This window comes from Neolamprologus brichardi, chromosome 23 (assembly GCF_056152115.1).
Source record: "Neolamprologus brichardi isolate AB-2024 chromosome 23, ASM5615211v1, whole genome shotgun sequence".
Classification (NCBI taxonomy): domain Eukaryota; kingdom Metazoa; phylum Chordata; class Actinopteri; order Cichliformes; family Cichlidae; genus Neolamprologus; species Neolamprologus brichardi.
The window spans coordinates 2,657,032-2,682,170 of NC_142125.1; the positions used below are offsets into that span (position 1 = coordinate 2,657,032).

At 40.1% G+C, this 25,139-nt stretch overlaps 1 protein-coding gene across 2 annotated transcripts; it reads right to left on the minus strand.

The window, feature by feature from the left end:
* Positions 1-310: 310 nt before the first annotated feature.
* LOC148095959 (vitamin D3 hydroxylase-associated protein-like) lies at positions 311-24,555 on the minus strand. Of its 2 annotated transcripts, XM_087836586.1 has the most exons (16): positions 24,370-24,555; positions 24,215-24,295; positions 11,977-12,090; positions 9,591-9,731; positions 3,826-3,959; positions 3,468-3,674; positions 3,345-3,385; positions 3,097-3,221; positions 2,747-2,872; positions 2,559-2,656; positions 2,208-2,307; positions 2,071-2,114; positions 1,926-1,965; positions 1,742-1,850; positions 1,410-1,555; positions 311-624 (listed from the first exon to the last, which is right to left on the minus strand). In XM_087836586.1, exons 1-16 carry the CDS (start codon positions 24,544-24,546, stop codon positions 502-504), a joined length of 1,806 nt encoding a protein of 601 aa, XP_087692712.1. In that variant the 5' UTR covers positions 24,547-24,555; the 3' UTR covers positions 311-501. The 2 variants fall into 2 exon arrangements, with proteins under 2 accessions (XP_087692712.1, XP_087692711.1); XM_087836585.1 differs by lacking the exons at positions 24,215-24,295; positions 24,370-24,555 and adding an exon at positions 13,560-13,817.
* Between the last annotated feature and the right edge of the window lie 584 nt (positions 24,556-25,139).

Below are 25,139 nucleotides of genomic sequence, written 5' to 3' on the forward strand. Positions count from 1 at the left end.
CTTTATTGTGTCGGTTAAAGCTGATATCAGCATGGCAATAAAACAGCCCTGATAACAACTGAGGTAAGGTGTTTTCTCACATGCTAAGATAGTTTACTCTCTTCTGCTTGCAGACTGTAGTTTTCTGGACAGAAGAGATCCATGTATGTGCTGATTTTTGATCATCCAATGCTTTAATAAATACACCAAAAGATGAAGCGTTTTGACTGCTGGCTCCTAAAAGTGGATAAATGATCATGCTAACAATGGTGATAACAAGACAATATAAAAGACCCACCTTTAAAATATAAGAACAAAAAACATAAATGCATAATTTTGCCAGTTAACTTTTATTTAACCTTATTTATTATTTTTATTTTTTATTTAGCCAAAAAAGTGTCTAGATTAAGAATTCTCCACCATTTATGACTTGATTAGCTTATTATTACAGAATGTAGTCAAATTAACTTGTTTCCTCTGAAGTCCTCAGCCTCTCCTGTGAGGCTGAGAAAGAAAGCAGCTTTACTTCTTGCTTTCTTTGACCAGTTGTTCCACTTCCTTCATGAAGCGCAGGCAGAGCTCATCCTGCCACGGCAGAGCAACACACTGAACCGCCACAGGTAGACCCTCGCCACCAGTCACTGCCTGAACACAAAACACACTCCTGTCACTTAATGCTCAGCAGCTGAACGCACCACAGTCTCCTTCATCCACCTATTGTGACAAAAAAAAAAACTATAAATATTGAAGTAATAATATTATTTCTACTTCAACATGCACAGATGAGTAATAGGGAACATCAAACGAGTGCTTACACCTCTAATAAAGTCTCACATGTGTCAGCTCTTTTTATACAAATATAAAAATAGGGATATGTACTGATAAGTGATCAGAATTATAATATTTCTGGATATCTGAGTTAAAACTGAATCGACTGGAGTCAAAATCAATACGCAGCACTAATTTTATGGAGAAATACGAATGTAATGTAATGAGTTGTGTAACAAATTGGCTTCACCTGGGAATAATTAAGTAATGTACTGGATGGCCTGGCCTGACACAACGTGTTAGTAAATCTGGCTCTATGTTCTCACTCAGTCTTATCTCACTGGTACATGTTGCGTAGAGACCGTGCCAGCAGCTTAGAGGGACCATTGTTCCAACTCATACTTGGTAATCTGTATCTTTTTAAACACATCTTCGCTTAGTTTTCCAAATAAACTGACCAGTGGACAAAAGTTTCACTTCCAGACACACACGCAAAAGGCTCAGAGTTTCCACCTCTTAACCACAGTCTTCTTACTGCACCCTTCTTTACAAAAATCTACTTTATGCCTTTTTAATGTTAAAACCCAGTTTGTCCTGAGACAGCGTTAGTAAATCTGGCTCTGATCTCACTCAGTCTTATCTCACTGGTACATGTTGCCTACCTCTTTGAAGAGTTTGTCCCACATGTCCTGATAACAGCCCTTATAGTGCTTGAGTTCCTCCTCATCCTTTGTGGTCACTGTGGAAACAGTGACTACACCCGCAGGAAAGGTAAGGAGATTGTAGAGTGCCGTGTAGCTGGCAGCAACTGAAAGTGTAGAAAACAAAAATAAAGAAACATAAACACCATTCTTAACCTTTAAAAATGTTGTTGAATGTTGATGTTTAAAGTGTTCACATTTTAAACATCTTTAAAGTCCTTAGATTACAGTGTTTTAAAAACAAAGTGATAGATACAAAAACTAAGTTGTCTGTCATACTGAGTGAATCATACCTGACGTTTTACCACAGTATAAGAAGTTGTAGGCTGGTCCAGTCACAGGACACAGCAGCACATCAATGTTGCAGCTCCTCCAATGTGCTATTGTCTCATGAATGTAGTCCTAAAGAAAACACAGGAAATCTCAATTTCATCTTCGCACTTTCATATGTGACCATGCATCATCAGCTGACAGTACCTCAACAGCAGCATGTTGCTTCCACAGCTCTGGAACAGATCTAAAAATGAAGCAGAACGTTTGGATATAATTCCTAGCACATGGAAATGTAACAAAGAAACTGAGATTCAAGCACAAATGAACAATTTCAAGGATACTTTCTCACCCAACTCCACAAAGAGCACCAAAGGTGGCAGAAACACGAGGAAACTGCCAAAAGAAGAAGACAAACTGAGGTGTAAAATTTTTTTTTAAACCAATCTCTAAATTAATATGTTTCGGTCACAGAATTAGAGGACTCACCACGGGTTTGAGCAAGAATGAAATGGTTTTCTTCAACCACTTGGGAAAGCCGTAAGGAAAAACCTGAGGCTCCAGAGAAGGGTCCACAGGTCCCCCTTCCCTAAAATGAAAGAGATCATTGGCACAGGAGAAAACAGTCTGTTCAGAGACACTGAAATGAGAATTACTGTAATGGGTTCAAAAAGAACCACAACCCCATGTTGTTCATAAAGACAATGGCAGCATGGTGGTGTTTAGTGGTTAGAACTAAAAAGAAACAAAATCTCTAAATGTTAGATGATGAATCTATGAAGAATAATGAAGTTTGGAAAACAAATGGTAATAACTAACTTGTTAAATGGAACAACTCACAGTTTTTGTAGCAGGGTGGTAGCTCCATCTGCAAATAAACCCTTTATCAAAAGTTCAGGGATAGTTTGATCCATCTTCAGTGGACAGTAAGGGACGAGCTAAAGACACAAATATCAACACTGAGGACCTATGACTCATATCACAAACGTGGCTTGACAGTGATCATAGTGTGTGTGGTGACGTCTTACTGTGTGCCCTGCTTGCTCTAGCAGAGCTTTGACCTCTCTGACGCTTCGGGCCATGCTTGGAGATGGATGCGTGTAGCCATCGCTTTCATAATAACCAATCCTTAGAGGTCTGGAGCTTCTGTATATCTAAGGGTCAATCATTTTTACTTCCTCAGTCAATTAAACATAATCAGTTTGAATTGATTACAGCCTGTAAAGTTAATTCTGTATCTCCGGAGATTAATAACAGGTGAGGTAAGAGTAATATAAAGTGAAGCATTAGGAAAAACTATGTATCGGCTTAATTTGTAGCTTTTAAACAAAAGAATAATCATTAACAGATTATATGAACCTCACAGTACAGGACACACCTCCATGTTAAAAGGTAATGGTGGAACAGTGGGGTCCAAAGAAAACATGTGGTCACAAAGAAGTGCCTGCATGCACAGAGCCAGACTGTCCACATCTCTTGCCATGGGTCCAGCAGATGACGGCACTAGTTTCATACGAAATATAAAGCAGAGACTCATATTTGAGACAGTTTGTGTTGGTGAAATATTCCTATACAGTGGTTATGTAACTACATTTACTTTATATGTAAAGTACATATGTTTCTTACCTGACTTTTGCCCTCGATAAATTGGACGAAGCCCCTGTAAACTAATCATTACCCAAAAGTGTTAATAAAGCTTAACTCAGCAATGTATAACAAATTTATAAAAACTGACTGAATGAGACCCACCTGAGCCGACCTGCAGTTGGTTTGAAACCACAGATTCCACAGAAGGATGCAGGAATACGGATACTGCCACCTATATCAGTGCCTATACCAAGCAGGGAGCCCCCTCCCCCGATGAGAGCCCCCTCCCCACCAGATGAACCTCCAGAGGTCTTCTGGGGGTTATGAGGGTTCACAGTCTGCCCGTAGATAGGATTCCTGCAGTCATAGCTGTCAACAGACAGTTAATGACTCGTTGCATATTATTTTCATTCATATTTTCATTATTTGCACATTTGGAATGGACAAAGGCAACTTAACACATGCACACAGTTTTAAATGTGCTGTAGATTTTTATGTGAGTAATTAATAAAAGATGTACTTTAAAAGAGCTTGAGGCAAGTTGGTTCTCACAAAGGGAATAGCTCCTTGTTTCTTCAGGACTTGAACAAGCACACTGTCCTTTTCAGCGGGCTGGTCCAGGTTAATGACCACACCACAAGAACAGTCATGATTCTAGTGTTGGAAAAAACAAAGATGATAATGTTACATCAAATACCTGAGCTATGATGCTCGCGAATACTGTACCATACTTATAAATACTGATGGGAAATACTTCAATACTCCCAACCCCCAAAGGGGCCATGGTCGCCCCGTGGCTCAGGGGGTTGGGAAGCGTATCTGTAACCGGAAGGTCACTGGTTCGATCCCCCAGGGCAGCTGTGGCTACAACTGTAGCTTGCTTCTATGAGGTGCCGTAAGGGACATTATTACTGAAACGCTCTCACACACACTACTGAAACGCTCTCACACACACTACTGAAATTTTAGCTCTCACACACACTACTGAAACGCTCTCACACACACTACTGAAACACTCTCACACACACTACTGAAACGCTCTCACACACACTACTGAAACGCTCTCACACACACTACTGAAATGCTCTCACACACACTACTGAAATTTTAGCTCTCACACACACTACTGAAACGCTCTCACACACACTACTGAAACGCTCTCACACACACTACTGAAACGCTCTCACACACACTACTGAAACGCTCTCACACGCACAACTGAAATTTTAGCTTTCACACACACTACTGAAACGCTCTCACACACACTACTGAAATTTTAGCTCTCACACACACTACTGAAATTTTAGCTCTCACACACACTACTGAAACGCTCTCACACACACTACTGAAACGCTCTCACACACACTACTGAAATTTTAGCTCTCACACACACTACTGAAACGCTCTCACACACACTACTGAAATGCACTCACGCACTCCACTGAAACCAGAGGCATTTCCGCTGAACAGGAAGTTGTTTCCTGACAAGGAAACTGATGGAAAAAGTGGTATATTTCAAAACACTACAAGGATGTCTACTCAGCAACCTGCTAGTACAGCAGTTCACAACCTTTTTTGTGCCACGTAAACAATATAAAAATTAAAAAAAATGATAAATACCATGAAAACCATGAATTTCAAACTCAAGCCTCAACTCTTGCGACCCGGTACCAAACGACTCACAGACCGGTACTGGTCCAGGACCTGGGGGTTGGGGACGGCTGTGCTTGTAGCCTAAGTGAAGCAGCCGCATTACTTAACAATATTTTAGCTTCCTTGAATCAAGGAATGGATTCAAGGTGCAACAGGGAATTTGGCAATTATGTCCTGTTTCCCCTAAGCTTTTTATATTGGCAACTCAGTTGTTAACACTATTAATCAAAAATTCTAACGACATACAAGGAATATCAATTTTTAATAAAGACTTCAAAATAAGTCAATTCACAGATGATACATCTATGTTTTCGAAAGATAAATACATGGTAGAGAAAACTAAAGCTTCTCGTTTATCTCTCAGTATCAAAAAATGTGAACTTCTCCTGATTCATACAAGCTCTGACTCCTCAATAGCTTTGGTTAGAGTTGAATCTAAAGTTAAATATATAGGGCTGATAATATCTAAAAAACCCAATTAGCAGAAAAGACACCAATATTTCTAACTGTATCATCGAGATGAAGAAATCACTTAGCCACTGGTTAAGCAGAGACCTCGCTTTTTTTGGCAGAAACATCCTATCTAAAGCTGAAGGCATCTCCAAATTGATTTATCCTTGTCACTCTCTATATATCTCCTCTAAAAGCATTAATAAGGCTAACACAGTTATTTTCGAATTTTTGTGGAGGAATAAAACCCATTACACATAAAGATATCAGCTTGTGAAGGAATACAATAAAGGTGGTATCAAAACTCCAGAATTAGAATTTATGGATGGCACCCTTAGAATTAAATGGTTAAAATCTTGTCTGTCACAGCCAGACTCTACTTAGCTCCACATCCTATGATCCTTGTTTAATAAAATAGTATACAGGATTAGACTTTATTTTGAAATGTGATTTTGCGGTAAATAAAATCCCCATAAAGATATCAAACTTTCCAAAACAGACTGTGCATTTTTGGGAAAATGAGATTTACCCACAACTTCTCCCCATAATTCAACCTTATGGAATAATAGGGTAATAACACTTAATAAAAAATCAATTTTCAAGAGTGACTGGTTTGAACAAAAAGATTATATTCATAACAGATTTGTTGGATGATAACGGTGTAATTCTAAGTTACCCAGACTTTTCAGAAAAATATTGTCTAAACTGTTCTCAAAGAGAATATAACAAATTTTGTGAACTGGTCCCACTGCCTCTGCTTCATTTGATTAAAATTTTTATGATATACAATAATTTCTCATCAGTGCTCCCAAATTTATTGCTAGGGCAATGTCAGCTGTTTGATAAAAATGCAATAAGAAATTTGTTAGTAGTTTCTTCAAAGACAAAAATATTTCATAGTTACAACAGAATGGTTACATTGCATGGTTCTAATTTAGTTATTTCATATACACTGGATAAAGCATACTAAAAATTTATGAAATAGCCTATTCTACCTAAAGTTAAAGAAACACACTTTAAAAAAAATTAATCCTGTGGCAGAATTTCTAAAAAAAGAGATTTGGCTTTGAGGTGGATCAGTGTTCTTTTTGTACTGATGAAAATGAAACCCTAGAACATCTTTTTTTTTTCTATGCCCTATCACACAATGTATTTGGTGCAACTTAAAAAATTGGATTTCCCTAAATATTAATGATGTGCCACTATTTGAATTACATCATAATTTTTTTTATATGGATCATCTAGCATTGGGTGTCTCAGACATTATTAACATCATCATACGTTTGAGTAAATATCATATCCATTGTGTTAAATGGGGGAACGCTAAGCCTTCTCTCCCTGGTTTTATTGATGATTTTAAGATATTTTTTTCTTTGCTAAAAAATACAAAAAGCACATATGCCAAAAAAAAAAAAAATAACCAGGATAATGCCCGTCTCCTGCTATTCTAAATTTTGACTTATGCTGAGGCTAATATATTTTTAAGTAATGCAGCTGTCTCACTAAGACTAAGCTGTCTAACTTATCGTTCCATGATTCGATTCAATTCGATTCGATTCAATTCAATTCAATTTGATTCTGGGAAATTTTGACAGTCACCAATATTATAATTCAGATCAGTACATTTACATATTTTTGTACCTAAAAAAAGGAAGCTGACACACGCAAGACTTTATCAAAGGTGTAAGCGTCACAGCAGATGCCTTTGTGTAAAAGTAGCTGAAGATAAAACACAGAAAAACATGAAGGTGATTTTTCCTGGCCTGGGATTTTATAAAAAATATTCTGCAGTACATCAAAAACGAAAGAAAACCATTAATCAACGTTACCTCTCACGTTCCAGCGGTTTTATTAGAGACACGGCTAAGCGTTTTGCATTTTGCATAATTTTTAAATGTTTAAATTTGTTCAGTATTGAACGGCAGAAATAAGATTTTCTTTTAGGAAGTATGTAAAACGAAAAAAAAAACAGCGGCCGACAGCGCTGTAAACAACAGTAGACTTGTGCGTAACAAGCAAGCGAATAATGCAGAAAACAGATTTTAAGACAGGAAACTGTTCTTGAAGTACAGAGAGAGAGAGAAAGAGAGAGAGAGAGCTGTGCATGACGTGTGATTTTATCGTGGTGGAAGCAAAACATTAAACGTCAGAGGGAATTCATGACGATGTTTACGTGAAGCGCAGTTTGGATCTTCTTTTGCTGCTGGTTTAGTCAATATTGTTTGGAGAGAGATCAAACTAACAGCTTTAGAATCAGGCAAAAACGGCGTGAAAACAAAGCGCGGACCGCCGACAGATCAGAATCAGCCAGCTGTTGGCTTTCAGCCCCGACCGTGTCCTTGCCATCGGGTGAGAAAGGCGACATCCCATTGATTCTGATCCGCGGGTCCGCGCTGTGTGTTTACGTCTTTGTGCAGAATCCTTGTTCCTGCTCTCATTTACTGTTTTAGCTGTTTGGTGGTTGTTGAAATTTTGTGAGGTTTCACCTGAGATTCTGGCATTTCGGGCAAAATTAATTTATATTAAAAAATCGATTCAGGATTTTAATGAATCGATTTCACGTTATCCAAGCCAGAATCGATTTTAATTGATAAATCGATTATAAAAACCCACTCCTAACTAGCAGGTTGCTGAGTAGACATCTGTGTAGTGGTTTGTTTGAAATCTACCACTTTTTCCTTCAGTTTCTTTGTCAAGAATTAACTTCCTGTTCAACTGAAATGCCTTCCTGTTCAACTGAAACGCCTTCCTGTTTAACTGAAACGCCTTCCTGTTTAACTGAAATGCCTTCCTGTTCAACTGAAACGCCTTCCTGTTTAACTGAAATGCCTTCCTGTTCAACTGAAACGCCTTCCTGTTCAACTGAAATGCCTTGGTTTTTCAGTAGTGTGTGTGAGAGCGTTTCAGTAATGTGTGTGAGAGCTAAAATTTCAGTAGTGTGTGTGAGAGCTAAAATTTCAGTAGTGTGTGTGAGAGCGTTTCAGTAGTGTGTGTGAGAGCTAAAATTTCAGTAGTGTGTGTGAGAGCGTTTCAGTTGTGTGTGTGTGAGAGCGTTTCAGTTGTGTGTGTGAGAGCGTTTCAGTAGTGTGTGTGAGAGCGTTTCAGTAGTGTGTGTGAGAGCGTTTCAGTAGTGTGTGTGAGAGCTAAAATTTCAGTAGTGTGTGTGAGAGCTAAAATTTCAGTAGTGTGTGTGAGAGCGTTTCAGTTGTGTGTGTGAGAGTGTTTCAGTAGTGTGTGTGAGAGCGTTTCAGTAGTGTGTGTGAGAGCGTTTCAGTAGTGTGTGTGAGAGCGTTTCAGTAGTGTGTGTGAGAGCTAAAATTTCAGTAGTGTGTGTGAGAGCTAAAATTTCAGTAGTGTGTGTGAGAGCGTTTCAGTTGTGTGTGTGAGAGTGTTTCAGTTGTGTGTGTGAGAGCGTTTCAGTAGTGTGTGTGAGAGCGTTTCAGTAGTGTGTGTGAGAGCGTTTCAGTAGTGTGTGTGAGAGCGTTTCAGTAGTGTGTGTGAGAGCTAAAATTTCAGTAGTGTGTGTGAGAGCTAAAATTTCAGTAGTGTGTGTGAGAGCGTTTCAGTAGTGTGTGTGAGAGCGTTTCAGTAGTGTGTGTGAGAGCTAAAATTTCAGTAGTGTGTGTGAGAGCTAAAATTTCAGTAGTGTGTGTGTGAGAGCGTTTCAGTAGTGTGTGTGAGAGCGTTTCAGTAGTGTGTGTGAGAGCTAAAATTTCAGTAGTGTGTGTGAGAGCTAAAATTTCAGTAGTGTGTGTGAGAGTGTTTCAGTAGTGTGTGTGAGAGCGTTTCAGTAGTGTGTGTGAGAGCGTTTCAGTAGTGTGTGTGAGAGCTAAAATTTCAGTAGTGTGTGTGAGAGCGTTTCAGTTGTGTGTGTGAGAGCGTTTCAGTAGTGTGTGTGAGAGCGTTTCAGTAGTGTGTGTGAGAGCGTTTCAGTAGTGTGTGTGAGAGCTAAAATTTCAGTAGTGTGTGTGAGAGCGTTTCAGTAGTGTGTGTGAGAGCGTTTCAGTAGTGTGTGTGAGAGCGTTTCAGTAATAATGTCCCTTACGGCACCTCATATGCTTCCACCAGTGTGTGAATGTATAGTGGCATTGTAAAGTACTTTGGGTGCCTTGAAAAGCACTATATAAATCCAATCCATTATTAACTGTAACTGATATTTGCATTGCATAACCTTTGTAATACCTTAAATGCAATATTTTCTTTAATGCTAACTGGAACTCCGTACAAGAGACCATCCTTGTTGGAGCCAACAGTTGTCAGCTGGTCCAAACTCTCCAGCAAAACTTCAGTGCAGCAGTTCAGCTTTTTGTTTACAGCCAGAGTCTGTTGGAAAGGAAACATCATCATCTCCATCACCTTTGTAAAATATTAAACTCTTGTTGGAAACACAAACATTACTTGACACATCAGTCTGTGTTGCTTATATGAATATTATTATCCAGTGTGTCTAAACTTTAACTGTAATAAGACACAATTATGTGTAAAAAGAACTAAAAAGCAGTGAGTTATAAGCAGGGGCGGATCTATAAGGGTGGCATGGGGTGGCAAGTGCCACCCTAAAATGATCCCTTGTCACCCCAAGTGCCACCACAGTTTTGAATATGACAGTGTTGTTTATTAAAATAAGATAGCATTAACAGTTTGAGCGTAGTTACAGTCAACAGTGAATATAAATGCTAAAACTGAATATATTGCATAGTGTTCCCCTCCTGCACCATTAACAAATGGTTCAGCCCATAGCAGGATCGGTTTGTCTTGTTTTCAGTAGCAAGCGATGCTTATGATTGTGCCAGAGCACATTTTGAACAACACCATGGGAATTTCGGATTTTACACAGGTGGGTGGATGTTACACTCTGTAAATGGAAGGAAGGTGAGTGTTATTAACCCTCTGTGGTCCACGGACACGCTGCACCTCCAAATCACATGACTGATGTAAGCTGACATAGCAACAAGCTGCAGCCACGCTGAGTCTCTATTTCAGCCCACATTGAAAGTTCAGACTTCAAAGTTTTTTCATTTTAATTACAGGCCAGTAAATCCAGATTTATGATCATATATATAAGCCACGCTTTTTTCTAAATACTGTCATGACGTTTTTGTGTGTGTTTTAAGCGTTTTCTAAGGACAGCGCAAAAACACCTATCGGTGGAAAAATGTACCATGTCGACCAATTTTAAAAAAAGTCAACATGTGGGATTTGGTTGTTTAGGAAGAGGGAAAAGTTTGGGGAGCGACGGTAACGGCAGCGAGACAGAGCGAGAGAGAGTTTTTAGATGTGGGAGATTTGTGACGTTTAGTGTGGAGTGTATACTTACTGTGTTGTGTAGTCGTTTTGTTTTGTGTGTCAGTGAGGGCACTAATGAATGTCACAAAGGCACATTTGCCATTAAGTAGAAAACCAGCGGAGTGATACACCTCCTGTTGTCAGGCCTGCAGGTTTATCCCTGTGCTCTTCTGTCTTTTGGTGGACAAACTTTTTTTTTTGTACTGGCACACATCATTTGTGGGGCATCTTATTGCAACACCTGATTGTTCTCTCACTTTAGTTTTAGTAATACTTTTAAATGGTTGTAGAAAATGAAAAAAATAACAGCAGGTGTATTGGCTGCATTTTTAGATAAATAGTTGTATATGTTTACAAAATGTACAATTTATATTTGTTTTTCAAGTTATAAAAATTTACTCAATGTGTCTGTGTGGTTTTTTTTACAGTAAAAAACACTAGTAGGATTTTAAGTTCTTTGTGTGATTTCAGATCAGTAATAGTACTATTAATAGTAATAGTAGTACTAATTCAGTATGTCAGTGAAAAAACAACTAAACTCAGTTCAGCTGAAAAGAATGACACCAAACAAGGCAAGGGGAAAAAATTAAATGAAACAATTTGAGGGTGAAATACAAACGTAAACTCAAAAGGAGTCAAAAGTCGCCGGTTGTATTTCAGACCTCAGTGGGTTGATCCAACAAATCATGAAAAATTAGGTTTACATTTTTGTTCATGACAGTGCAGATTTCTGACATTTTGTGTAATTTAAGCTGTAACAATGTGACTGTTTTCTAACAAAAAACAGTGAAACTTAAGTTAGACTTGTGTTTGTAAACGAACCACCCCATGTTGTGTAGCTTTCTGGATTTTATACTTATTGGGCTACATATTTATTTATTATACAGGCTATACAGTACATAAGATCAAAACTCACATGTTTTATGTAACTAATGTGTGTAATTATGTGGGCTACAGACAATAATTAAGTTATAGACTATATTTATATGAAAAACGTGTATACTTACTGCATTTGAATCATTTTAACCATATGTAACCACCTGCATGTGTGTTTGGGGGGGAAAAAAGGCTTTGATTTTGCCACCCCATTTGATTTCTTTGCCACCCTCATGCCACCCTAAGAAAATTTCTCTAGATCCGCCCCTGGTTATAAGTAGGAGCAATGTCAAAAATAAATAACATTTGGATAAGCCTGACTAATGTAAATGATTACTTAGTGTTAAAATTAGCTTTGCTGTATTTTATCTATTATGAAAGGTTTGTGTCATGCTGGATATTGAACCTTTTCCATGTAAGAGTAAAACACATCCTCGGGGCGCAGGAAACCTTCGTTCAGCTGCTGTGTCAGCTCAGACAGGGAGAGCGTCAGGATCAAAGCAGAGTCAGTTGTCGGATGCTAGGAGACACAGACCCACACAGAATCATTATGTTATTATTATTTCTTTTAAAGGCTGCAACAAAGAGACGCAACCACATCCATGTACAGATTCAGGATTCTTCCTTCCACTTTTTTTTTTTTACAAACTTTCTCAAACACAGCAATGAGTTCACTGCACTTAAACGGTTTGCACAGTCCTAACTTTCATTTCCATGCTCAAGCATGGAGACTGGAGATGGCGATACCACTTTTTTTATATCCGATACCGATACCGAATCCGATATAGTGTGTTTTTTAATCAATAAAACGTTTTTTTAATATCTTGCTGCATTTTGTATAAGTTTATACTCAAGTTTAAATAAATAACAACACTAAAGCTATTCTGTTATACCTGTATATAAAAATACACTGCGCCCAAAATATTTCATAGTTCAGCAAAACTGATCAATCTAATAAACTTAAACCTGCTCCATCCTCCCTATTCTGGTATTTTAAAGAGTACTTAGCAGAAATATTAAGCAACCTAACTAATAGGCTTGCAAACTCCCAGCAAAAAAAAAAAAAAAAATAGGGAACCACCCCCCACCCTCCACCTCATGATGCTTAATGGATGTAATCAAATTTAATTTGATGGAGGGGGAAAATGCACAAAAATAATTTTTTTTTCAAGAATAATTAAATAGATTAAATTAAATAGATTCAACATCTTTCTTCAACAGAATTGCAGACTGCACAGATGGTATCTTCCCAAAGGAAAAAGTACTATAGCTTACTAGGGTATATTAGACTCAACAGTTACTATATACAGTAATGGACTTCTATATATTTTACATCAGATTAAAACTTTGGGTGTAAGAGTCAGATAATTATTTATTAAAAGCTCGACATTTTAAATGAGAATAAGAAAGAAAAGTATGTCTTTGTGCCCCCTTTTCCCTGTTCATGCCCTATCGGCCCCCCTGGCTAAATTTTGCTAGATCCGCCCCTGACAGCGTCAGCTACGTAGAAAACGATCCTGGTGTAGAAAGTAATATTAAATAAATTCTAACAACAGCTTATCAAGCTTAAACGTGCTGCTGTTGTTCAGCCGCTGGTTTCCTGGTTACAGACTTGCTACAGAAAAGCCGATCAGCTGATCATTAAGCAGTTTCACCATCGAAGTAGCAGCAGGAGAGAGAGAGAGAGAGAGAGGCAGTCCCTCCATATATCTGTTGTTAAGCTTAACGTGGGAACGCTTTACAGACATTCAGAGATGAACTTACACACTTGCCAATATCTGATCCAGTAATTTGGGTCAGTATCGGACTGATACCGATACGTAATATCGGATCGGTCCATCTCTAATGGAGAGTGCCAGTAATTGCAAAGTGCCAGTATTTTGGTATTTAATGACTACACCTCTGCCAGGTTAAACTAAAAGCAGATCATTAGCTGAGATTTCTCAAAAAAGACAAAGTAGAAAACCCCCCAAACCTCTGAACTCTCACCGACTGTTTGTACCGGAGCACCGCCTGCTCTGCCCGCTGCAAGCTTTCGTCTCTCCTCTTTCTGGCTGTCTTGATCTTTTCCTCTGCCTGTCGGAGGCTGTTGGACTTTTTCACCCGCACAAGCAGGTATCCCACAATGCAGGCGACACCAGTGAGTAGAGCCGCTGTCCAGTTGTCCATCTTCACTCTCTTAATAAACAGTTCACTGTTCTGCATGGCTTTCGTCTTTGCCCTGTGGCTGCAAAATGCAAAAATCCAAGTGGACCTAAAGTCAGATGTTTAAACACATGACAGGCTTGTCTTGTTTTAGGCGTGGTCGTGTTGTGCATGTGTAATGTTACATCCTGTGAGGCTGTGGGAGTGTGTGGGCGTGGTGTTGTCCTCTCCCTCTCCTCCTCCTTCTTTATTGCCCCTCCCCTGTCTCTCTCTGCCCCTGCCCTCTCCTATTAGGGCACACCTGCTGCTCATCTGCCCTCGTTGACCACCAATTACCCTCAGAGGAGATATAAGCTGGAGATGAGCAGTGTGGAGGTAGGAGAGGCTTCTGGTGGATTTGATCTGTGCTGGTCAGTGTGTGACTGGGCTAGGTGTGGAAAAGGCCTGCTGTGTGTGGAAAAGGCCTGCTGTGTGTGGAAAAGGCCTGCTGTGTGTGGAAAAGGCCTGCTGTGTGTGGAAAAGGCCTGCTGTGTGTGGAAAAGGCCTGCTGTGTGTGGAAAAGGCCTGCTGTGTGTGGAAAAGGCCTGCTGTGTGTGGAAAAGGCCTGCTGTGTGTGACCAGCCCCACTGTGCGTGGCTCTTTGTGAGTAGTTTTAACTGAGCGGTGGTTCTCCTTAAGTGACGGCGGCCTCCATTATTTTGTTTGGCCTGTCTGGTTATTGTTAATAGCAGCGTTGCTGTCTTTTTCTGTTGAAGCCTTATAGTTGTTTTCTTTGTTGAGTGGTCACCAGCTCTTTGGGTTGACCTGTCTGATTTATCCTTAAAGCAGCGGTGCTGTCTCTTTTTGTTGTTACTATTTATGATTATTGAGGCAATTGATTATAATAAAGATATTTTGTGTTAACTACCTCTACCTGGTGTTCTTTTCATTTCAACCCGGATCCAACTGTTACTGCCCTCCATCCTCATCGCCTAGATTTTATGCGGGGACGTAACAAAGTGGGGGCTCGTCCGGGATCGGAATGAAAGGAATTGAGTTGTTTACGAGTGTGAATAGATGTTTGTGTGTTGTGTGAGGGTCATTTGACTAGCTGCTGCTCTCCCCGGCTAGCACAGGGGAGTGTCTAGCTGAGCATTTGCTCTTCCTTCGGACATTCGTTTTTTGTTTTGCCTTTGTTATTTTCGGAGCAAACCCGGGTGGGGATTAATTCTCTGTTGGGGGTAGGCTTTTCGGTGCCTTTGGCACTTGATGATTTGCCTTTAAAGTGGCCTCGAGCCTGGTACGCTCCAGAAGCTAGGTCAGGCTAAATTTGGAGTAGGCAGGACTGGGGGGAGTGTGGGCAGAGTTTTAGTTAATGGTTGACTTGACACAACACATTTTATTTTGCCTGTTTCTGTTTTTGGTTCAACCCGGATCCAACTGTTACTGCCCCCCATCCTCATCGCCTAGATTTTATGCGGGGACGTAACAGTAATGATAAGAGCAAATACTTGTTTGCCTAGTATCATGTTTTATGTTGTTAATGTTTCTAGACTGTTGGGGGAGCTAGAGAGCCAGAGGGAGTTACCTCAGAGTAGACTGTGATGGCGAAGCTTTGTTTACATGTGAACCACAGTTCGATAAAATACCTTCTCTTCAAGTAATGGTGTCATTCTTAAGAACCCACAACAACATAAAGAAAAAAGAAACTACCGTAGCTTCCCTAATCTACATGCACAGCAATATGGCCATTCATTTCAATAATAACCCACATTCTAAGATGTAAACTTTATTGTCATCTCCGCTACAGTCCAGTATATAGAGAGAGGAGACGACGAAGCTCCAGTTACATCAGTGCAAGTAAACAAACAATAAATATAAGAAGAGTAAGAAAATAAATATACACTTTAGGACCAGGGGTAAAGGGATCAATAACAATTTAAAATTTATGTTTTATATTTTAATGATTTAAAGTCTCACACACAACCTGTGGAACAGGGAGGGAGACCTGCTGCTTCCAAATAGAGCACATTTTATTCATAATGTTGTAAATTCAAGCCCATTATGTATTCATGATTTGAATCCTGGGTTCAAAGCCAGAGGGAGTGTTCGCCCAGGTCGCCTAACAGGCTAGGACCGCCACTGACTGTCAACAACGACGCAACACAAGAAGAAAATCACTACAGCCCACCCAGTGCTGTACAAAAGAAAGTGCGAAAATGACCCACCACCTGAGGTCCCAGGCCACTGGCACGTCCGTTCACCGAAATAAAACACAGAAATATGTTAAAAGAATAAAAGGACACTGAGCATCCGGCTCGCTACAGATCATAAAAAACTAAAACCAACTTTAATAACTTTAATAAAAGAAATCACACACGCGTGCACACACACACACACACACACGCACACACACCATACTGGAAGGCTTACGCCCCACGAGTCAACTACAACTCGTGCTGGTAGTAATTGTCCAGGCCTCGATCACAAGCCGGTCTGGCTCCCCACAGGCTGAGATCGGCAACTGAGGCAGTTTACGGTTCCCAGCACGACACTCGGGCAGAGGATCGCTCCAGCCCGATCATAGAGGCGTGGGTACAAGCAACAATCCAGAATAAAATAAAATAAAACCAGGCGAACCAGAAAAAAGTAAGCCTACAGTTTCACGATGAGAAAAGACAAGACAAGACAGCAGGCTCCACCGAGGAGGAGCCCTCACAACAGCAGCTGGGAAGGCGTTTCACTCTTCCGATTAAGATCGGGCAGTTTGCCACGGAGATGTGAAGGCAGCAATCAGGGGCGATTTTAGCCCAGTTTTGGAGGTGCTTCAGCACCCCCAAAGATGTCTTACTTTTTTTGAAAATATTTGCTGTTTGTGGGACACACTACTAAAAGTATAAAAAGCATACACTCTAAAAAGTAATTCATCAGGCCTTTTACCACCACTTGATTAAATCCATGTGTCATGGAACGGACATATTATAGTTGTTTAAGAAGTGTTACTACCACCTAGTGGTAACTAAGCAGAATGTCTTTTTTGTAGAGGAAGTGGTCTACAGGAAGTAGTGTGCTCTTTAGCTGCTGCAGTGACAGCATGTAATCCGATGGCAATCTCTGCAATCCTGGTGTTAAAGTCCACAATATCGGCTTCATCCGTAAGTTCCTATACATTTAATGTGTATTAGTAAGTTTTGACATTGTTTTGAGTTAAATCATATGGAGGCAGGTAGATGCTTGTATGTTTTCAGCAGATGCTCCATCTGTGGTTGTGTGTTTTTCACTAGAGCAATGTTATTCTCCCAGTGTAATGGAACATGTCTTCATTGTGTATTTTGTATTCTTTTTCTTTGTACAGTTTTACAAAAAAGAGAGAGAGAGAGAGAGAGAATTTATTTTCATCATTAAATCCTGCCAAACACAACAAGCGGCCTGTTTCTTGGAGGATGAAGTGCTGGGAATAAAGATTGTTAAGCTAGCTGTATAGCTGAAATTACGTTGCCTGCAACAAACTTTAGTGAGGACAGCATACCATGGCTGCAACATAAAAATTCTAATTTATTGATTAAGATAGACCTTCTAAGTTGCAAACTTTATTTTTTTTGGGTTGTGTTGAACTAATAATGTTGGTAATTACATTAAATTAATTTTATATGTAATTTGAAATTAAATCCCAATGTTAGTTGGTTCAAAATAAAATTCAAGTTGTAATTACTTAAAGAAATTGAATAGATAACTTTTTTCCCCCCACTGTAACTTCTGATTTCAAATTCCCTCCCCTACCGACTTAATTAGCCCGGGCAAATTCACACATGTTGCGTTGCATGGTGCAAGCTTTTGTAAAAGACATTTCAAGGTAAGTAACATTTCATTTACAAATAACAGTTCTACCAAAGCAAAGCATTTGTGCTAGTCACCTGTAGTCGATTTGTGTATGATGCTCATACAGATAAGAAAATACTTTGCATTACCACATGTAGCTAATGCTACATGTGGTAATGCGGTGTGGTATGTGGTATGCTAATGCATCTTAAAGTAAGTATTGTTCTTGATCCTAAGAGCTGTAGCTATCTTTGTTTTTTTTGTTTGTTTTTTTAAAAATCAGACTGTGTGAAATATTGTTAATGTCATTCCAATAGCATTATTCTAGTATAGGCTATGTGAATCTACTTAACATTAAGACTTTATGTAAGCAGTTAGTATAGTGTGATAATCTAGAGTCATTAGTGCTTTGTTAAGTTGGGACACATTTTTTACAAAATGGGCTGGGAGTGAACAATGTGTAAATTCGAAACCTCTGCAAAAACAGGGTTGCTAAAACGTTAGAGATTACACCACGGTTATGGTGGGGAAGTCTCCCTTGTCTTCACCAAGATTGTTTTTGTTCCCTCAAAACTTGGGGTAGCCTTAGATCACATCTATCCTCTTTAAATAATGTATTAGAGCATTCATCAATGCAATATAGCTAATAGTGTGCAAGGTTTAATTCTTCTGTTTGTGTGGTCTACAGATAAAGGAGGAGTTCAGGAGAATAACCACTGTAAGTGTAACCCATGACTGTATCCCAATTCAGGGTCTGCAGCCTTAAAGGCCGCATTTTAAGGCCGATTACGCCACCGCGACGCGACGAGGGCTGTCCCAATTTGAAGGCTGCTCGAAATGCGGCCCTCAAATGAGTCCTTAATTTCCCTGAATTTTAAGGACATGGCGGTGTAGACTTCATGGCCCAACATATCCCAGAATGCATAGCGCGGCGGTGGGTGCGGATAATTTTGCCGAAAAAAAAAAACGGCGGCTGAGGGGCGCCCAAAGAGTAAACTTTAAGTAAGTACTGAATATTATGTCACTTATTTATGTGCAAATGTTTAATAACGAAGAACATTAAAACATTACTGTTGGCCACATGTCGGCAAAGTTATGTGACATTAGTGACGTTTGTACTAACTTGGTTTTAAAGCCTTTACTTTAAAATATACGCCGTCCCATAGCTGACCTTAATCTTACAGAGAATGATCAAAGCTCATGTAGAAACAAACAAACAAATGAACAAAAGATTTTCTCCTTCATTTCTGTCAAACAAAGCTGTATGAAACGTTTCCAGCCGTTAGTATCATGGTTGCTAGGCAACCTGGGCGGCGCGACGGAGGCTAGACCGTCCCATTTTACAAGCCTCGCACTTCCGGCCTTAGCGTTCTTTGAGTATGCGGCCCTTGTGGACCGTTAAGGCTGCGTACTTTAAGGCAGCAGACTCTTGCTGTGTCCCAATTTAGGGTCTGCACGCTTGAAGTACGCGCACTACGCGTACTACGTACGGCGCGTACTATAAGTACGAGAAGTGCGGAAATGAGAGGCTTGTGAAATGGGACGGTCTAGCCCTTCGTTGCGCTGTTCAGGTTGCCTAGCAACCATGATACTAACCGCGAGAAACGTTACATACAGCATTGTTTGACAGAAATGAAGGAGAAAAATGTTTTGTCATGACATCACTTTGATTAGTTGAGTATCTGAGGCTGAGGCCACGGGAATAATAAATATATATGTATAGGCTTTAAAGCCAAGTTAACGCTGTAAGTACAAACATCACTAATGTCACACAACTTTGCCAACATGTGGCCAACAGCAATGTTTTAATGTTCTTCGTTATTAAACATTCGCACATAATTAAGTGACGTCATGTTCAGTACTTACTTTTGACAGTTCACTCTTGGCCGCTCCCTTCTGCCGTATTTTGTTGCAAAATTATCCACACCCACCGCCGCGCTATGAATTGTGGGATATATGGGACCACGAAGCGTGCACCGTGTCACTACCCGATCCGTACCGGAAACCCGATCGGTACCCCGCATGCGCAAATCTTACGTCACTTCCTCTCTTTGCCAACATTGCGACACTCAATATATTTGAATGATACGGTTAGCGCCCAGTTAGCTCCTAGCATTTCTCAACAGCTCTGCCTCCTTTTCGACTACCGGGACATTTAAACAATGGATAATCCGTATACAAACAAATTCATGCTTTTCTCCTCAACAGAGAGCGTTCCCCGATTGAACAACAGCGCCGTAAAATAAGAAGAATGGCGCCTAATTACAGACTTAATAATATTGACTTAGCAATGTGTCACGTGAAGATTCAGCAGCCAGATTAAGTGTTTACTGACAATTGACAGTGATAGCGGACATCATCACTATTCCAGTCAATCCTCTCCACACAGACAAGCATAAACACACTCGACTATCACTAAATCAAATTTAACACACGTTTGTAATGACGCCAATTCAGTTTACAACAGGATTCATTCGCTCGGTCAGCAGGTGGCAGTATCCTCGTACACTGGGGAGTAAACTGCCATTAAACGAACAGAAGAAGAAGAAAACATCTGCACATGCGCGGTACGGATTGGGTAGACCCGATTTGTACGGTCCGACTTTGCACATGCGCAGTAAGGATCGGGGAGTCCCAATCCGTAACTATCTTTTTATTTTTAGTTTTTGTCTACATTGTACTGAAATGCTTCATTATTGCAAACATTTTAAGATATACTTATTATTCTTAACATTTTAACAGATACTCTGACCCATAACTATCGTAAAACGCTACGACCGGAAGTAGACACCTTTCGCGCATGCGGGGTACCGATCGGGTTTCCGGTACGGATCGGGTAGTGACACACCGGACCACGCTTGATATTTGGGGAAATCGACGGCGCATTTGGAGTATGCATTTGAAGTACATTTCGAATTGGGACAGCCGTCGTCGCGTGGCGGTGACGTAATCGCACTTGAAATGCGTACTTCAAGCGTGCAGACTCTGAATTGGGACACAGCATCTGAATTGGGATACAGCCCATATCAACTACTTCCTGTCACATGACCCACGTCAGCTGATTTGAGGTCCCTCTCCTGATTGGCTCCTTCCACGTCGCGGCAACTCTGAAAACCGGCTGTGGGGGGATACTTCCGGGTTCGACTCCTGCTGTGGCTGTAAGCTTAAGAACGGCGTTGGAAAACAAAGCGTTTTCTTCCCTCAATTCATCTATAAACTCATTTCACCTCAGCGGTAAGTGTCCTTAATATCTACCAAAAACAACCTTTTGTTTGTCAGTAAGCAGTCGATCGTTTTTGCGATTAAAAAAAATGACTTTGTTCGGCGGCGTTCCCACCGCGAGCAGAACTCAGGTTCAAAAACCGCTGTTTTTGAACCGCACTTTAATGGGCTTACTTTGAAACAAAGTGCGATTGAATGATTATTGGTATGTGTTGCCTTGAATTCGGCTATGCTGTCTGTTAGACAGTTGCTTTTCTTTATTGTTGTTTTTGTATTTGTTTGTAGCGAACGCTACTGGAATATATAGATTAAGCTACGTAGCCAAGATAATTAATAATTTAACTGTTGAACATTTGTGACTGATGATGATGATGATGATTCATGATTTGCATTGTTACATAGACTTGCAGAAAAATGTATTTGTTTAATTTGTTTACCGGTAAACTGAATCGAACCTGATGTGCTAATGGACATTTTTCTGACCTACAGGTCAGGCTTTTTTTTTTTTCCCCCTTTGATTGATCTTCTTCATATTGAAGTGGCGAGCCGGTAGGACCATTCTTTGTTGTTTTCCCCCACTTTGCCGTCTTTGGATTACGTATGTGCAGATGTTTTCTTCTTCTTCTGTTCGTTTAATGGCAGTTTACTCCCCAGTGTACGAGGATACTGCCACTTGCTGACTGAGCGAATGAACCCTATTGTAAACTGAATTGGCGTCATTACAAACGTGTGTTAAATTTGATTTAGTGATAGTCGAGTGTGTTTATGCTTGTCTGTGTGGAGAAGATTGTTGGAATAGTGATGATGATGTCCGCTAACACTGTCAGTTGTCAGTATAAACACTTCATCTGGCTGATGAATCTTCACGTGACATATTGCAAAGTCTGTATTATTAACTCTGTAATTAGGCACCATTCTTCTTATTTTACGGCGCTGTTGTTCAATCGGGGAACGCTCTCTGTTAAGGAGAAAAGCGTGAATTTGTTTGTATACGGATTATCCACTGTTTAAATGTCCCGGTAGTCGAAAAGGAGGCAGAGCTGTTGAGAAATGCTAGGAGCTAACTGGGCGCTAACCGCATCATTCAAATATATTGAATGTCGCAATGTTGGCAAAGAGAGGAAGTGACGTAAGATTTGCGCATGCGGGGTACCGATTGGGTTTCCGGTACGGATCGGGTAGTGACGTTGCTGCCAGAGCGATGGTGGCTGAGACGGAGCAGAGCAGAGGTGGAAGTGCCTGGCTTAAAACAGGACATATTAGCTGCATTTAACTTTCAGTTACTCTTTATATAGTTAGGTAGGAGTCAGACCATGTTTCTTTTAACTGAAAAACATTACACCAGGTAACCTGCTGTGTTGAAAATGTGTTTTCCGACGATGTTTGCTCTGTAGTAAAATTAGCGATATTTGACTGCCCTGTTGCTCTCATTGAAATGTATACAGCCTTTTTAAAATCTAAAACTTAATATTGTCCGTAGCCTGCTGTTGTTACCACTGTCCTGTTTGAAATGTAATGAGAGAAACTGGTTATTTTGTCATATGTGCATGTGCCGATATTGAACCCAAGGTACTAACTAGCTAACTGACTGGATGCCCATTTACCTTATAACTCCGTGTGTGTGTGTGTGTGTGTGTGTGTGTGTGTGTGTGTGTGTGTGTGTGTGTGTGTGTGTGTGTGTGTAGATTGTCAGTCCAAAGAGGGAGAGAGGAAAGAGGGGAACATGAGGACAAAGTACAAGATCAGGAAGTACCAGGTAAGAAAACAGACAGGGAGTACTAACAGGCAAAACAGGAACTGTTAAACTGGCAAAGAAAAAGAAAGACAAACAACCAAATTTACTCATACAATCTGGACGTTGTGTTCTCCCTATATTAAAGCTGCTATACAGAATCTGCAAAACAAACTGGGTTGTCAGCCCTGGCACTGCATTACCATATTGAGCTTCAGTCATAGGTTAAAAGAAAAGAAAAAATCTGCAGAGCCATAGTAGTATCTGCAGTAAAGATCTTTTCATACATTGTATACATTGTACCAAAGGCCAAGGTGTCTCCATTTTCTAATAATATTTTGTATATTTCAAGGACTCTTCTATTTTTGGAGTGTATTTTTTATGTATCTGTGTTGTATTATACATACGTGAATCATTTCCCCCCAGTTTTGGGTGTAGTGATGGATGCAGACCTAAACTTAGAAAAACACATTAAGACAATAACAAAATCAGCTTACTATCACCTCAAGAATATATCAAGGATAAAAGATCTGATGTCCCAACAGGACCTGGAAAAACTAGTCCATGCATTCATCTTTAGTAGGCTTGATTACTGTAACAGCATCTTTACAGGTCTACCTAAAAAATCCGTCAGACAACTACAGCTCATTCAGAACTCTGCTGCTCGAGTCCTCACTAAGACCAAAAAAGTGGACCACATCAGTCCAGCTCTGAGGTCTTTACACTGGCTGCCTGTCCGTCAGAGGATAGACTTTAAAGTTCTGATGCTGGTCTATAAAGCTCTGAATGGTTTAGGACCAAAATACATCAGTGACCTCCTGACCCAGTATGAACCTTCCAGATCCCTCAGGTCATCTGGATCTGGTCTTTTATCAGTTCCCAGAGTCAGAACCAGACACGGAGAAGCCGCATTCAGCTTTTATGCTCCTTATATCTGGAACAAACTCCCAGAAAGCCTCCGATCAGCTGAAACACTCAGTTTATTTAAATCCAGGTTGAAGACTCACCTGTTCTCAGCTGCATTTGAATAAAGCACCAAATCCGCACTCAAAACTTACATTTTAACTACTGATTTTATCTACTGTTCTGATTTTATCTGTCTTGATTTTATATACTGTTTTGTTTGTTTGTTTGTTTGTTAATTAGTTAGTTTGTTTGCTTGTTTTAATCAATTTTAAATCATGCTTTTTATTTGTTTTTGTTTCTAATGTCTCTGTAAAGCACTTTGAATCACCTTGTTGTTGAATTGTGCTATACAAATAAACTTGCCTTGCCTTGCCTTGCCAGTAATTAAGGTTAGGATATGCATTTTTTTTTTTTTTTTTTTTTTACAATTCCAATCCATTCTTCTTTGTTAGCATTTAAATAACCTTGATCAGATTTGATGGTTTTGTTACAGACTTTTCAAAAAAGTGTTTTGCTATTCTTTCAAAAATGTGGGGATTAAATTGTGTTAAAATGTACAAAACAGTGATGTCATGTTTTGTGATGAGGACCCAGGCACAGAGAGACTTGATGAATTTAAACTTATGATTTAATAAAGAAATTTGCAGACTTGCACAGAGAGGGTAAAATTATGATGACTGATAATGGAGATGAAGACAACAGACGATGAGGACAGGGAGGAAGAGGGGTTTAAATGCACCAAGGAGACAGTCAGAGAGAACTCGGGACAACTGGAGACATTTAGGGATGCAGGGACTGACAGAGACGGGGAAGAAGTCTCATCGTGATGAGTAAAGTTTACCTTGCCTGGAGGGGCAGCTCTCTGGGTGCTCAGCACCCCCAAAGCTCTGATCCTAGAATCGCCCCTGGCAGCAATCAAACCCTAAAACAACAGATAAATATAACCTTAGCCTCCGCTAATTGTGAATGCTAATAAAAGTAGTTTTAACGGCTTACCCCAGGACCGGAGGCGCTGGTGGAGATAACTCGAGCACCTCTCTCCGCAACACCGGAATAAAACAGAAACTGCCGCGCTGTAGCTTTCATATGATCTACTCGCTTGCTGATCAATCCGTTGTGGTGTGCCAGCATTGACTGCTGCTTTTTGCCAAACGGATGAGAGGAATAAACCATATAACTTTATATGGACTGGCGCCACCCTGCAATCAATATGCAGGTCGGTTACTAATTAACCTAGTGGCGCAGCCGAGCGCAAGCGCAGTAGAGCGAGCGAGGGAGAGAGAGAGAAAAAGAAAGGCGAGTAGCCCATCCGGCTACACTTACATACAAATTAAATGCAACTAAATCCCATTAAATTTGTATCACTGTTGACTTAAAAGATTTCTAGTCCAACAACACAATAAACAATATAAAAAGTGTATGTAAATATGAAGACAAAATAATGAAAAACACTTCTTGTAAAGCGTTAAATCAGCGTAACGATTATTTTTAAATGCAAAAAATTGATCAGCCAACATACTGGAAACTGTTCTCCTGAACAACAAACAGCAACTACTGTAGCTGGTGTTATTTAATGTTTTAATTAATGGGCGACCGTGGCTCAGGGGGGTTGGGAAGCGTATCTGTAACCGGAAGGTCACCGGTTCAATCCCCGGGCTCTCTGTCCTGGTCGTTGTGTCCTTGGGCAAGACACTTCACCCTACCGCCTACTGGTGTTGGCCAGAGGGGCCGATGGCGCAATATGGCAGCCTCGCTTCTGTCAGTCT